The 16370-nt window shown below is 45.8% G+C and overlaps 3 protein-coding genes across 3 annotated transcripts; all 3 read right to left on the reverse strand.

Annotated features, from left to right (window-relative positions):
- Positions 1 to 52: 52 nt before the first annotated feature.
- KD926_009744 (cytochrome P450) lies at positions 53 to 6224 on the reverse strand (the record flags this gene model as incomplete). The annotated part of the gene is made up of 6 exons (XM_053102223.1): positions 53 to 821; positions 1567 to 2157; positions 2224 to 3056; positions 3112 to 3296; positions 4806 to 5213; positions 5267 to 6224. The coding sequence occupies 6 exons, from the start codon at positions 6222 to 6224 to the stop codon at positions 53 to 55; spliced, it is 3744 nt and encodes a 1247-aa protein (XP_052954283.1).
- Positions 6225 to 11598: 5374 nt separating this feature from the next.
- Positions 11599 to 12604, reverse strand: KD926_009745 (SDR family NAD(P)-dependent oxidoreductase; the record flags this gene model as incomplete). The annotated part of the gene is made up of 4 exons (XM_053102224.1): positions 11599 to 11795; positions 11849 to 11950; positions 12019 to 12248; positions 12327 to 12604. The coding sequence occupies 4 exons, from the start codon at positions 12602 to 12604 to the stop codon at positions 11599 to 11601; spliced, it is 807 nt and encodes a 268-aa protein (XP_052954284.1).
- A 907-nt stretch (positions 12605 to 13511) lies between these two features.
- KD926_009746 (uncharacterized protein) lies at positions 13512 to 14812 on the reverse strand (the record flags this gene model as incomplete). Its single annotated transcript, XM_053102225.1, has 3 exons — positions 13512 to 13543; positions 13593 to 13922; positions 14446 to 14812. The coding sequence occupies 3 exons, from the start codon at positions 14810 to 14812 to the stop codon at positions 13512 to 13514; spliced, it is 729 nt and encodes a 242-aa protein (XP_052954285.1).
- Between the last annotated feature and the right edge of the window lie 1558 nt (positions 14813 to 16370).

A 16370-nucleotide genomic window follows, 5' to 3' on the forward strand; every position in this document is an offset into this window, starting at 1 on the left:
CAATTTTTCCAACACATAATATTAACTATCGTCAATCATGCTGCATCCCTATTTACTCCTGCTTCTTCTCCTCAATCGTCCAGTTGTTCAGCACCCCGACTCCCACGTTCAGGTAGGCCGCAAACCCAGTCCACAGCGAATAGGGCACCAGCATCAAGGCCGCTGTGCGATCGTTGTTCCACAGGGTCCCGATCAACGCCGCTACGTTGCCTCCGAGCAGGACGAGATCCACCAACGCGTAGCTGGGTTTCCGCGCAGAGAAGAACAGCGGCATCCACAGGTAGTTGAAAACCAGTTGCGTCGTGTACAAGGACTGCGCGGTAGCGGCCCAGCCCTGCAGTGTGGTCGCGGAGGGGTTGCTCAGGGAGGTGACGGTGCCGGTGACGGTGGCATGGTGGATGGCGTAGCCCATGGTCGCGTACAGGAAGGTCCAGACGGGCGGGAAGACCCAGACGGGTGGGTAGAAGGGAGGTTGGCGCAGGGATCGGTACTTGCGCTTCGTTTTGCCGCCACCTAGAAAGAAGTTCAGCGATCGGTTCCATGCCTTTGCAGGCTCGTCAATTAGTGGATCGGGGGGAATTGACCGTTCACGAGATAACCGATCAGAGAACCGCCGGCCATCGGGGTCGCGACGGAGAAGATGGGCGAGGCGAAGATCGCCTGCGGGAGGGCAATGGACCAGGGCATGGCGGGAGGCTACACTGGCAGGTCTTGTCCGGGGAATGTGGAGGAAAGGAAACAGTCGGGGATTGTGGTGAACGGTGGGGATCGCGACGCTTTTAAATGCAGGTCTGGACTCTGGATCTCCCCCGATCGGTCGGCTACGTCATTGCCAAGGCAACCGTAAACAGGTTCAGAGCGGGCGGAAGCCTCTGGAAGATGGATCAATGTGGATGGTCCAGCTCATGCTATAAGCGAGCATGAGATGCATTAACCGAGCGAAAGAAACATGGGAAGAGGGAAGAAGATAGAAAGACGGAAGGAAGGCAGGAAGGCAGGAAGGATAGAGAGAAAGGAAAGGATCCTCGTCGGCGAGAGTCCATGGCACGTGTTCTTCCGTTGATTGCCTCAGGCCTAAGGCATACACGGTCCGGGCACCACGGCACCAAGGCAGTCAGGCCAATAGATCTCTTTCCTCGGTGCCTTCATCTCTCTTTTCATCATCCGGCTATTTCTCTTCTGTTACTTCTCCTTCGAATCCCTTGTGCCATTGACTCTGCCATTGATCATGGTAAATAATTTGAACGATGTAGACCTCACACTTTGCTTTTTGTTGTTGTTCAGATTTCTGGGTCATGTCCCTCTATATATAGTCCGAGTTCATTATCATCCCTCGGATATCCCACAGACTTTGGGCAACGGGCTGCGTGGTTGTTTTGCTGATATTTGTACGCCAATATCTGCTCTCAACAATGGTTCCGTTGGGACAAACTGTGGTATTGATTTTTAATGATTTCTTTTTTCTCTATTATTCTATACTGGCCCAAGATCTCGGCTAATGCAATTAATAGTATGCTTCCCATTCTACCCTCCTATTTATCCACAGGCCTCATTCGTATCATCAACTGATCATTTTTATCCCCTGGCCTCGTCACTATTCTCCCACTCGGTAACACCGGTTCCTGGGGATCCGCCAATTCCATCTCGAACGCCGTCACCAACGCAGCCACCATAATCCGAAGTTCCGCCTTCGCATACCCCGACCCCATACAATTATGTGGCCCATGCAGGAACGACAGCATGGCATATGAGCTCTCAGCACCTCCCTTCTTGTTTACCTCGCCCGTCGTCTCGTCGATCCATCGCTCTGGTTTGAATTCATTCGCCGTCGGTCCCCAGAGATGCGGGGCCCGGTTGATCGCCCACGGTGCTAGCATCACTCGAGTGCCTTTGGGAACGGGGCAGTCTAGGATAGACGTGTCTTCTTTCGCGACACGGGGGGTCAGTGGTACGGTTGGATAGAGACGGATGGTTTCATTGCACACGGCATTGAGAAGAGGAATGTATTCCAGACGAGTCGCGATGTCGGGACTTTGCAAGGCCCACTCTTCGGGTGAGCCACGAGACAGGATCTCTTCACGGAGAGCAGTCTGGATGCTGGGATGGCTGGCAAGAAGATAGACGGACCACCCTAATGTGCCGGCTACTGTTTCGTGTCTTTGTTCTGCGTTAGCTCTTCTGCTGACATGATTGACTCTTAGGGATAGGGAGGGTATCACTCACCCCGCTGCCAGGAACGTCAGCGATTGATCGACAAGGTCGTCATCCGTGAATTTGTTCGATTCGATGAGCTTAGCTAGCAGATTAGGCGAGCTCGTCCCACTGTCTTGCTTCCTCCGTCTGCTTTCATCGATGGACTCCCGGCAAAATTGTCTCAGATAGTCAGTCGCCCTATTGAACCGCTCATCCACCTTCCATGGAATCCAGTCGATCAACCAGTTCAGCCTGCAACAGATCGCAGTGTACAGGAATGTTTTCCTCCACGTTGCCGTAAATGCCGCCGTATAGGCCTCTTGGATCTCAATCCGCGAATTATCAATTGCCTTGATATCCCGTCCTAGCCCGACAGTCCCCAGAATATCTAACGTTCTGCGCGTAGCCCAGACATTCATATCCACAATCCCTGATCTATTCACCTGATCTATGGAGCCATCAATCTGTGCTTGCGACTCAACCTCGCTGGCAATACCCCGAACCAACTCCATACTTCGAGTCCATGACAACGGTGCAAGCTGTCTCGTATGCCGCAGAGTGAAATTCGGCGTGATGTCTCTGCGCTGGCGTTTGTGGATTTCACCCTCTGTAGTGAGGAGCCCCCGTCCTAAAAACCGGCTGGTGTATTCCCGTAATTCGCTGGGCTTCTCGAATATGTATGGTTTCTTGGATAGAATCTCTTCGAGGGCTGCGGTGCTCGTGGGGAGTAGGTGGTCTGAGTTGAATAGGTCGCGGAAGAGAATTATCCCCTCGTTGGGTACTTCTTCCATGAATCGCACGTAATCTTGTCCTAAGGGTTGTTTGAATCGGACCAAGGCGTGACCAAGGATTGGATAGCCGCCCTATCATTTTTGAGTTAGAGATTGGGAAAAGACAAAGGAGAGTCTGGAATCTTACCTTCGCGCGAGGAAGGAATCTTAAGGGACTGACGAATTGAGGGTATATGAACAAATTGTAGACGACCCATGATGTTAGGAGCACGAATCCCAGCAGCACCGATCGAGATACATTGACCAAGAGCCCTTCCAATGCTATTTGAGGACCATCATTCACCTCACATGAGAGATTATTCGACAATTGCACTATATCCACCGTGAAAGACATTTTGAGGAACAGTACACCGTATCTCGAATGGTTGCTGTCATCCTCAGGAGATCTATATCTATGTTTCTCCTAATTCATTCATCCCTATCATTCCCCTCCTTCCCCTTTTTAGGATTCTGACTTGTTGAAACCGGACAACTCAGCTCGAAAACTCACTATTCAATTTCAATTGGATCGGAGGAAGGTGTTAACGCAATACCCTCATTAAGACCCACAATCGTCAGTTCTACGTGCTATGCTACTTGGAAAATGGCTTTTTGCGAAAGACTTATCAGATTTTATGCGAGGGGTGTGGTTTATTCCCCTTGTTTCCTGCATGGTCTGAATCGAATATGATAGAAGGGGTACTAGGATATGCGCCTGATTGAATTATTCCACGTAGCCAAGGGCGCATCTTGTACATGGACACATGGCGAGGGGTCATCAGACAATTACAATCTCCTGTATATGATCGATTCCCCTCTCTTCCCCTGGGCCTTCTAATACGGTTGTTTGCTTCCTCGCGATGGTTCTAGTTAATTCGAGAGTTCGCATCACGATTAGCATAGAAGCTTAAATATCGACTCACCTAAGACTATGGTGGGATGATAAGGGATACGATTTATCGATTGAAATTACCTACTTTGCCTTATATGCATCTACTGATAAGGGGCAACCCGCGGAGATATTGATTGAATCCTTGAAATTCCTGGAAAAGAGACATATCGTACATACCCCTGAACATCATTCTGACTCGTCTACTCCCCAAAGTCTATTTGAGTACTATGTTCTGGATCGCACCCAAGTCGACTGACAAGATCTTTTCTGACTTGCTTGAAATTTAGCATCAAATTTAGCATCCCTTTTGTCACGGGATATTATTTCCTTGATTCCAAAAATGATACCGCTTACATTCACTCGATGTTTCTGATATCCTGACGCTCCAGATCCTCATATCAAATTTCGCCCGTCGACAAGCTTTACCACGCCCACATGATGGACCTGTATCGACAAGACTGACGGCCACATATGCTCTACGATTGGGTCCCACACTATCGAGCTGGATACATAATGATGAGTCTCGCACCCACTTTTGTCAGGGCGAGGATAAGATGTATGCAAATTCAGACCCACGCGACCAGATCTCTCGCTCAAAACTTCTCCACGGAGTGCATTAGCGAGCATGACCAGTGCTCTAATATCAGATGGTCTCCACAAGGCAAACATTCGGCCTACGTTTCGGGAACACGCGAAGAACTTGTAGGATCTGTTGACAAGCTGCGTTAGGTTTTTATTCTGATCACAAGAAGGATCTAGCACTACTGCGTGGGTATGGCTAATTCGACGCGTCCTATGACGTATTATCCCCTGGATTATTTCTGTAGGTCCTCAATTTCAATGAATTTGACTTTGCGGCTGGGTATATTGTTCTATAACGCTCAAAAGGAATGACAACAAAAAAAAAGAACATGGCACATTTCGCGACAGCTATCATGCTGTATAAGTACCTGAGAAATCCATCATAGCTTCACTGTCAAGCAAAAGGAATGATTCGAACCGTAAGAGCTCGTCCGTCGTTGACGACGGCTGAATTGTCTTGCTAATATTCTGCGATGCAGATGTCCATCCATCTAGCAGCTTGCGCCAGTAGCATGCTTCAGCCGCTGGAGTCAGATAACGATCTCGAAAGGTGGCCACGCTGTTGTTGGCAATTCGTTCCGATAATGCTGGGTCGTCGAGAAGGATCTGCATCTTGTCCGGCAGGTCGGAAAAGTCCCGATCTACTTCGACAAAGTTCTGGTCTGGGCCGGAGGATATAAGAAGGTAGTGGTGATGTTGGATGAACTGGAGTTTGTGTGCGACTACCACTGACTTGCACGCTTGTCGGTACTTCAACGAGGCGGAATATGATCGACCTTTCTCAATATTAGCCTCCGTTAGAACTTCTACTGCTGCAAGAACAACTTACCTTCAACGTGAGCGATATATCGATATCGGCAGTGGTCCTCCATCGTCATGAAGTTATCCTTCCGGTGCCAGTCCACCTCCTTGATGTCGCCCCACGGCTCGTCCCTGGCTGCTTCCAACAGTCCTCGTCGCATCTTGGCTGCAAAACTCAACTTCCCTCGCCACACCAACTTCTCCTCCTTTTCGTCCCAAGGAAACTCATCCTTCTCGCGATGAACGATGCGATCCACCACCAAACTGTACGGCCCGATCGGCATGTCGGTGTGGCCGTTGTTCCATGACCAGAAGCCGAAATCCGGCATCAGCCAGACAGCCTCCTCGTCTGGCTTCCGGGCCAAAATCCAAAGTGGGTGATGCGGTCCAGCCACATCGTCTAGCTTGTCTTCGACAGAAAACACGAACTCCGTTGATGGGATCGCTGCGTCGGGATTTGTCACTAGAGCCCGATGAATGGCGCTGAGTGTTCCCAGGATCTTGCGTCGATGGTCGTCGTTGTGCGCTCGCGTCGCTTTCACATATAATTGTCCGTCGATGATGGCCGCCCGTGCCATACTATCGACTAGCCCGATGTTGTCTAGGTCCTCCATGGTGATTCCGCCTCGATCATCCCACACCTTTTGGGCGCGATAGATGTCTTCGAATAGGCCTGGGAAGAAACCCTGACATTGCGCATCGCTGAGCGATAGATTTTGTGCGTCGTAGACCGGGTTATATTCCCGAGTTTTGTTTGGCGAAGAGGTGGGCGCTTCTGCCGGGCAGTGGAGGCAGGTGTCGCATTTGAAATCCAACGCTGCTTGACAGGCGCAGTGACCAGCCGGAATCAAATGATTCAGCAGAACCGGGACATTATCACGATCTGAATTGACGCCGAACCAAAGTCCCCAGACAACCAGGCCAAGGAGCGCGCAGCAGAAGAGATAAAGGGGGAACAGAGTTCGAAAGCGAAACTGGCCAAACATCTTCACTATCGACGAGATTGAATCATGTCCTGGATGCTAGGTGTCAAGATCGCTGTCTCGCCTCCTTTTCTGGGGTCCTTGGGTTTCATCCGCAAGGAGGACGTGGCCGATAGTTATCCCCTGGTTTTTCATTCTAGCGTGACACAAAACCGCCCTCTGTCCATGACGTCGCCCCCAGCCGAGATCCGCAGAGATTCCCTGTGATCATCAGTGAAATTAGACCCTTACCGGTCGAGATTCGGCGTTTATTGGCGGGGCAAAACTGATGAACGCGCCGTTCTTTTAGCACTTTCCGAGGTAGGCAGGGATGGCGCTTGGCAGGAACAATTCATACTAGATCTCCCCCCTGATGAGGAATAGGTCCACGCATTAACAGGCGCACGGGTATGTACGATGTGGGCGGTGATCGTCACATTGGTTGGCTGTGTAGCGTGTACTCCGTGTACTCCGTTTTGGGTACCTAAAGAGCATGTTTTAGTTGCGGGTGAAGGGCTTAGCATGCATGTTCAAGCTTGCAGGCAGCCATTTTCGAGAACCAGCCTGGGTGATCTGGCGTTGTAGGATGGCTCGTTTTTTGAGCCCCACTTGTCGGCCGGTCCATTCAGGATTTCTAGTGTGATGTTGGTTTGGGGTCGGAACTTAAACTTCAAACTCACCCCTTCAAGGCTTGCGGCTGGGGTTTTGTCGGGGAAATCGTTCGGTTTGAATAAGCTTAATATTGTTTAGCTGGGACTATCCTTGGATACGGGATGAACACGCGAAGAATACGCCGCGAATACGTCACTTACGTAGAGAGCCATGAATAGAACTCTCCAGCCAAAGGATATGTTGAGGACGACGGTGATAACTAGTGAAAGTAGAATGCCGGAGCCAGGGGGCCTATTTAGACAATTTCGTTGCTCAACATACAAGACTTGACTTTTTTGAGTTCGCATTATAAATCGAGAAGAGGGGACCATAAGCGTTGCAATAGTTCGAAGACAAGATCGTAGGACACAAGGTGATTCGAAATTGCCTCGCAACTTGCGCGTTTCTCCCGATGCGGAATCGCTTGTTCTTCCTTGCATCTTCAGCCTCAGCACCGCGCAACCTAGTGCCAACTGCCAAGCCCGCAACTATTATTAGGGACACCAAGCCTTTCAACTTTCAAGGCTCCGGGTAGACGGCATCAAGAGACTACTGAATAGAAAGATCAGTGGCTCCAGCACGAAGACAAGCACCTTGTACAGGCATGCCGAACCCTCTTTCAACCTTGAATTGTGTTGCCTAACATTTGCAGGTATTTGATAGGTTTGTGCAACTCGTATGTCTAAACTAAAAAGATAATCAGCTTAGCATTGCGGGGGGGATGGATGATGGTGAGTGGAGCTTCTACAGTAGATTGTTCCAGTCGTTGTTGGCTATTTTTAAGAGGGAAGCGCTACAGACACACCCCCCTCCGCTCCTGACACACCCCCACGTGACCAGGTGGCTTAGTCAGCCGCCGGTGCCGGCGCTGCGCACCGCGCAGGTGGGGACCTCACCACTTTCATCTCACGTTACATATTTCAATGTGAGATACAACCATCATACTCGCTACTATAGAGGCAGAAAACGCGTTTTCTGACCTCCTAGAGTCCGAATTTGATGAAGACGCTCTACTTGATATAGAGTTTGACTTACAATTCGATTTTTTCATCATACCTGAGGAGCTAATCGAATCCCACGAATCAAATACGTTTTCCCTACTACTAAATGACCGCCAATTTGCCTCAGAGCAAGAAACTATGGATTTTATTAACGATTTCACCCGGCAGCATGGCTACGCTTTGACCACGAAAAATTCAAAAAAAAAGATAAGAAGGGTGAACAGATCAGAGCACGATATTTACAGTATAATCGCAGCAGAATATACAAAAGCAAGGTCAATAAAACTAAAAGAAAAAGACAAAAAAGCTCTCGTTAAGATAATTGTCCTTTCCGTACAGCTATTAAACGTGTACAATCTGATTCTGATTCAAAATCAGAATGTTTCTGAAAGATCGAAGTCACAAATGGTAATTATAATTACAAGGTATCTCCAGCTTATACCCATCCAACACTACAGAAAATTGATCTCAAAAGAAACATTAAATCTATTAAAAATTAACTTGCAGTAGGTGTAAAACCTCGTTAGATTGTTTAAAGTATCCGACAGAATAATACTACAACATTACTTTCCCCGGATATCTATAACTTTCAGCAGAAACGTCATTATCAATTTTTTGATAGCTGGACTCATATTTAGACTCTTCTTACAGGTCTATCAGAAGAGTAGCTTTTCAATCATATAACTGACGGAAGTCATTATCTGATAGGTTTTTTTTATATGTACAAAAGCAGTTTCGATTTGTTTCGTTTAAATTTATGTCTTGATTATAGACTGCACATACAAGACCAATAGATACAAGATGCCATTTCTTGATATCAATAGGATTACAGCAACAGGGCATACATTCTTTCTTAATTTTGTATTTATTCATAATGAGCAGCAAAGCTTATATAATTTTTTATTTAAAAATCTATTCAAAGTTTACATTCAGCTTGGCTTACAACTAAAACGCACAATCCTAACAGATAAGGAAAAAGCTCTTATAAATTTATGTAAAACAGTTTTCTTTACAGCTGACAATCTGATATGTCTCTGGCATATTAATAAAAATATTTTTGCTAAAACTCGGGCCTATCTCTGCAAGGACTTGATCAGTAATATGATCGAGTCTCCAAAATTTAAGGATTCTAAAGAAAAGGCTGCATTTCATGCAGAAATAGCTAAAAAATGGAAAAGTATGTTAATCAAGTGGTAAACTGTTATATAACGAATTTATACGTTCAAGCAATAGAATGCTGGAATCAGTTTAAATTAGAATATAGCAGAGTCCTTTTTAAGCCCTTACTTTTATACATTGAGAGAGAATAGCTGAATAAAAATATCCAATCTTATATACTTTATTGTTATACTGACAAATTCTTTTATCTTGCTATGCGTACAATCTCCTGCAGTAAAAACGTTTACGCGCAATTTAAAAGAGATCTTATAACTTCTAATGCCGATCTTTTTTACGTTATTATATCATTTTAAAGAACGTTTGAGCATTAACATAACTGTTATATTAAAGCAAAAGATAATAAACGAATTACTAGTTCTGTTTGTAAGTTCCGCGTACTCCTATTTAGTGATCTATTCAAAAAGATATCTTACTACGCCCTCTAAAAAGTATTTAATATTTACAACTCTCATCTGATCATGAAATGCCCTATCCCAGAGGAATGTACTGGCATAACACGCGCTACACGAAGAATCCCTTGTATACATAACATCCAGGAATGCATAAATCAGAAAACGACATGGAATATTAATCATTTTTATTAATAATAGTTTCTTTACACTCTTACTGATATATTTTTTACAGAGTCTCAAGCGATTGTCCTTCCTCTACGTGTCCTTACGGCTGTACGTAATAGACTATCAAATATACCCGTTACGCCCTCTATATCAACAAGAAGAGATCCTTCTGAATTTGAGCGAGTTCTAGCTAAAGAGAAGATCCCTAAAATACCTGGACGGCCTAAAAGGAAAGCAGTAAGTCCGTTATCTCTATTATCGTTACCATTCTTTGTCTCCTTATCCCTACAGCTGTCTTAAAACCCAACTCTAATACGGTTATTATCTCCGCTACGATTATCCTCGCCTGATATACTGGTAACGGCTCCTGTTGTATCGAGAAAGGGTCGTGTACTCAAGCGAGTAAACGAAAGAGATAACAAATATAACTATTATTGATTGAAAGGCTCTGATTGGTCAGAAATGGTATTTTATAATGCGATATGTCAGTATAAATAACAGAACAATTCGACAGCAGCCTTATTATCTTTCTACTTTACCGGCTGTTTACCTCGTCCGTTTGCTGATTACCAAGCGGCCTTCTCTCTTTCTGAACAACTTCATTATATGATCCGGCCTATCTACGTCAGGCCTAGTCAGGGCTCAGGGCCCAGGGCTAGGGGCTAATATATGAAACCTGAGGTCCCCACCTGCGCGCTGCGCAGCGCCGGCATCGGCGACTGACTAGGCCACCTGGTCACGTGGGGTGTGTCAGGAGTGGAGGAGGGTGTGTCTGTAGCGCTTCCCTTTCAAGAGAGGGTTCGAGAGGTGAGTTTTTGACATGACTTTCCACTGACTAACTCCTCTGTGTCCTGATTTAGGCAGTAGCATATCAACAAGCTAAATGTATGAGTTACTCCATATATTACAACTCCCCATTCAATGTCTCAGTTTCTCTGGAACTTTAGGCAGCAGAGTAGCCAGATAGCAAAGATTTCCCGCTAGAATGATTGCTTCAAGTGTGGCATTCGTCGGTTGCTTCCGCCACTTCGTCCATTCTATTTTCAATTTTTCATCTCCAATGTGGGTCACTCATATGAAAGCTTTGCCCACTCCGGTAGAAAAATTAGCCAAAATAATCAACATCCCAATGGTTGATGAAAACGTGAGGGATAATGTGTCCTAGATTTCCTGAACGACCGAAACACCAATTTGTCTCCCTTGGCTGCTTTTGGATTTCAAACTCTGAAACACGCTACGCCAACGGTTCTAAACAGTAATGGAAGGTGTAAATATCGCATCCCTGTTGCTTGGGGCCAAATTCGTCAATCTAGTTCGAGTTCTTTATTTTCTAGATCACTTCTTGACCAGACTGTTGGGGATTTCTGTCGGAATTGTCAAATATTACGTCACATCGAGCCTCTGGTATCTTTGGTCTCAACTAATTGACCGAGGTCTTAGAAGATTAGGCAACTCAATTGATTTATCCTCACGAGAAAATAGCTCGCGCCATCGCCATACAGAAATGTAGAAGCATGGACTAGTATTTGAAAACCAATAAACAAGTCACCATGAGTATAGTCTTAGAATTTATCCGCAGGTTCTCCTGTAATATTTGTCCAATTCATAAACCTGCTCTTCGTCGACAATAAGCACTTGTATCATGGGCGAGTACATTCTCCCTCCGAAAAATACAAATAGTACTTTAAGAATCAATGACAGTCCATCAAAGAGCAAATCTAATCATTTAAATCAGCTAAAACTGCGAAAACCAATGGTGTCAAGATCATCAAAAATTATCACAAACCCGACTCCATGATGTTTAGGGCTTCGGATGGTCACTCGCTCAGAGCTGCCTAGGGCATCAACATCATGCCATCTCCTCCAGAACGACTTTCAAACCTTGCTTTCAATTATGTCCTACGGTCTAGTCTGTCACATGTTACAACTCTGTTCGTACACCCTTCGCGAGGATAATGTCATTCATTTGATAATGCCTTCATTAGGAAGACAACTTACTACCACAACCTTCTACTGAGCTGTATATCCCCCGTCCACCGGTACACACGCTCCCGTCATCCAGCTGGCATCTTCGCTCGCCAATACCACCGCCACTTTCGCAATGTCATCCGGTAATCCCGGTCCTTTCAGTGGATGTTTCCTTTGCAGCGCCTCCACTCCCATCAGATTGCCCCCCGTCGTGTCGCGAAATATAGCAGTTTGGGTATCTAAGCTGTCAGTCTTGTACCAGACATGCTAGAGACAGAGGAAGGGGACATACATCCAGGACAGATGGCATTCACGTGGATGCGATCGGCTGCATAGTCCAAGGCGACCTGGCGAGTAAGATTGCTGACTGCTCCTTTGGAAGCACAGTATGATGCTAGTCCATGTCCATTGCTCAGCACTAATTCCAGAGACAAAGAAGCGGGTAAAGTCGAGGAAACGTACGAGTATCCAATGTCCCAATAATGCCACAGATCGAAGACATATTGATGATCCAGCCCCGATCGCCCGATTCATGCGGTTCCTGTCTCAGCATCTGCGCTGTCCCATACTTGCATCCCAAGAAGACTGATTTCGCGTTCACGCGCATCGTCGTGTCCCATAGGTCTTCGTCGGTTTCGTGGACTTTTCCCGGCCGACGAGTCTCGAGGGCCACGCCGGCGTTGTTCACGAGTCTGTGTACAGATTTGTTTTATCTATCGCGTGCACTTGGCATGGCGAACACAGGTGGCGGAGGAAACCCGAGAACCTACATATCTAGACGTCCGAATTCTTTCACGGCCGCTTGCACCATTTGCTCGACGGCCGCTGCATCGCCAACGTCCGTACCCACGAAGATGGCTCGTCCGCCGGCTTGCTGGATGGCTTCGTGCGTCGTGATTTCGAGCTCTTCGGGAACCACCGATCGTGCCATCGGAGACAAGTCCGCGCAAACAACGAGTCCTCCTTCATTGGCGTAGCGGATGGCAATGGCTCGCCCAAGTCCGGAGGAGGATCCGGTGACGACGGCGACTTTCTTATCGAGACGCATGTTGGCTACGAGATGTATAAAGCAGGCTACATGGTGACATCGGAACCTGAAGGGACTGACTGTCTTTATGAACACCTCGATGTGGTCGGCTATTGCTGCGAGCTATAGCCAGGAACCCTGCATCCGAGGTTATGCATGGACAGCGCATTGTGCTGTGATACGCCATCAATTCACTGCCAATCACCGGGGGTGAGCAATGAGGGGAAGGCGGGGTTTATGTACTTCTGGTGGTGATGAGTAGACCTCGGCACAGCCCTGGGCATGCCCGGCGGGCTACTATGGGCTCTAAGTGCCTGCCCAGCGGGCTGAAACGGGCGCCCGGTGGGCTATCAAACAGGGCAAACGTAGGGAAACCCGTGACATGCATCATTTGTGCAGTTTTTGTTCGTATTTTCAAGTATTCGCCTTACATGAAAAGTCAAGAGATAGAGAAGCAGGTGTTTAGGTAGGTTAAGCCTGACATTGATTGAATTGCTCTATAACATGCTACCTAATAAGGTACAAAATCATCATTCTCACGTCTTGAACGCTACCGATTTCTCCCTGATACTCGCTGCTGGGTCTCAGGCTGTTCCTGGATAGGTATCACATTATCTTCCTCATTATCACTAATTGGATCTAGATCATCAAGGAATTCCGCAATCTTTTCTTCGCGTGCCTCCTCTTTCTCTTCTTCCGAGAAAAAGTCGTTTAGCAATGCAAGCTGTTGCTCCTCGAGATCAAATCTTGATGCACACATATACATTATTAGATCCTGGATAGTGGTCGCATTTAGTAAGCCTCGACGGTAGTAACAGATGTCTCAGACAGAATTAAAAAGCCGTTCAACGCCTGTACCAGTCGCTGGAATAGAAAGAACATCCCGCGCAACTCTAGCAAGAGCTGGGTATCTACGCTGATTCTCCTTTCAGAATGCGCGAGGAGAAATCTCAACAGTATCTATAGCCTTAGTTAATAAAGGGTAAAGACAAATAGGGATGTCACGTACCAGCCTCGAGATACTGCGCAAGCTCACCACGCTTGCCTAAACGTTGAGTCTTTGCCCCTTTAAGAGACATCTCAATCGCTGATCTTGGTAGCGACGGCGGTTGGGCCTGTAACAACGTCTGTAGGTTAGCAAGACATTGTTTGTATGACTCCATATAGTTCTCGAAGCTTTGACGATATCTCCGGCGCCAGTCGTAATTATCGTCCCAGCCCTTCCCTGAGAAGAAATGTAGCTTATTTTCTGGTGCAAACATTGTATTAATTGCAAAGAGATCACCATGAAACTTATCTGTTTTGCTGTAGTAATCTGCAAGCTTATCTGTTGCAGCGTCTAGCGCCTTCAGTATTAGCTGTTTCCAGGGGATTTTCTTCCGTTGTAGCTGCCGAGTAGACTTTTCCAGATGTTCGAAAAGTTAGTTGTAAATATCAAAGATAATATGGATAGTCGCATCAGTAATTTTCGATAACGCAGTAGTGAACTTGAAAAAAGGCTGACTGATCCAAAGAAGATACTCGATCTAGCGCCATTCCTCCTGATCAAGCGTTAGGTCTCGAAGGCGACATCTGAGTAAAACTCGTTGAATGTGGACTGCAACCTTTTTGCACGACAAAGCATTAAGAACGTGGAATTCCAGCGAGTCTTTACATCTTGAATCGGAACTATCTTTGGTAATACTCTTTGAAGGTTACAGAACGCTTCGAGGCGTTGAAAACGTGCATAAATGTAAATTGCCAAGTTGCGAACCTAGGATTATAGGGAGTCAGTAATATAAAGTATTTAGATCAATAATATTGCTAACCTTATTAAGGGTATCAACAATCTCTAGTTTTTGTTGCCTTGCGCTCGTACGAACTGATTGAGACTGAGCTTCTGATTATCTCAGTTATCTCGTTCTTAGGATTAGCTTTCATCTGACCAAGAAGCTGCTTGAGACTAAGTTGGATAACGTAAACGATACATGGAACCCGGATAATAGAAGTATTATTATCAAGGTTAAGTGACTGGACAGATTCTTGAATGCTTGACATTAACGTATTGTTGTTCGATACATTATCAGTGATAATTGTGAGCACCTGATCCGTAATATGATGCTGCTGTAGCAGATCTAGAAATATAGCACTTAGGTTCACGCCTGAATGCGTTCTATGAAGCGGCTCAAAGCCAATCAAGATCTCCCGGTAGTTCCAGTCGTCATCGATAAAGTAACCAGTAACTGCCATAAATGCTTGTCAGAATGGATATGTCCAGTAGTCAAGAACAACAGAGAGTTTTGTACCTAGAGGAAACTCCGAAGGATGTTTTGTTGGCATTCCTTGACAATATTTCGAAGTCTTCGACCAACTGTCCTCACAGAAGGAAATTCGGGTAAATATGCGATTGAACGAGATACTCGTATAAATTTCTAGAACTGGGGATGCTCTACAATCTGGAGCGGAAGCCGTAGAATAGTGATTGTATTAATTAGCTCTTTTTTTCAGTCCTCTTTGCTGACTGCCTGATTGCTTTTCGAAGGTTGACTAGCCTAGTGACTTAAAATTATAGAATACCTTACTTAGGGCTTAACTTACCTCATCTTGTATAAGCCGTCGAATACTAGACTGCTGAGATTGTTGAGCAGCCTTTCGACACTTTTCCCCCTTCAAATGCCTACCTATCGAGTTTGTTCTCGCTTTAGTGTGTCCTGGGTGATCAAGAATCTTGCTACATTGTTGACATTTTACTTTCGGAAGACCATCAGTTGCAGAAGCAATCTGATTAAAGTGTTTTTACACATCAGATAGATGCCTAGTTCGATCCCAGTTAAATGTTTTTGCTTCGGGTCTCCTTCTATATATTATCTGTAGCTACCAATTGACAAATACCTCTTTATCCATATTGGTATATAGGATGAATTCAGTGAGACAATTAGACCGTATACGCGTGAGATTTGAGGGAATCGAACGAGATTGAACAAAGTCAGAAGCAGGTGCGGACGTAAATGACTGCTGGCTAATATGCGGCTCGGATGTAAACGGTATAGGGAGGTCAGAATCAATGTAAGACGAAAAAAGAGTCTCAGTAAAAGTATAAAATGGAGTAAGTGTAGCTTTAGGATTACCCTCGTAGAGAGACGAGTAGATATCAGACTGTTGAGACATAATGAGCGCAACCTGACAGTCTCGCGTGAGTGAATAAGGAATCAGGAGACTTACCAAGTTTTCTCTAAGTAAAGTAAGCAAGCTAAGTATTTAAGGGGCTGTCTATTCTAGTCAACCTATATGATCAGATTGATCTATCACGAAGTAAACCTATCGCTATATTCTACGTGATATAATTGGATTATGCTCCACCTGCCTGCGGGCGGCTCTAAGAGACCCTGGGCTACATAGGGCTAGGGCGGCCCAGGGCGGCCCGTTCTCAAAAATATTCATGAGATAGGGGTCCCCCGGCCTTTGCGATTCTTTTAGCAAGAGGTGTGGATTTTCAAGGGACTTTTAAACCAGCTTATATTAGTAAAATGGGCTTTCTGATAGAATAAAAAAAGACTTAAGTACTAAATTAACTATTAGCACGGTCAAATCAACCAAACAACGAAGAAAGAAGTTATCTTTAATATTGATGATTTCAGGAGAATGTTGGTGGTATAGACCTCTAGTGCTCAAATATATTTCTGGCATGAAATTATGTATTTGCACCAGTCCAGTAAATAACCTACCACTAACACTATCTAGCTTCGAGACCAGGAAGGATCTAGTATAAGTAGGGTACGCAGAATCTAAATAGAAGCATTATTTATTC

The sequence above is a fragment of the Aspergillus affinis genome (assembly GCF_023601865.1).
Source record: "Aspergillus affinis strain CMG 70 chromosome Unknown NODE_70_length_187477_cov_86_774354, whole genome shotgun sequence".
Taxonomy (NCBI): domain Eukaryota; kingdom Fungi; phylum Ascomycota; class Eurotiomycetes; order Eurotiales; family Aspergillaceae; genus Aspergillus; species Aspergillus affinis.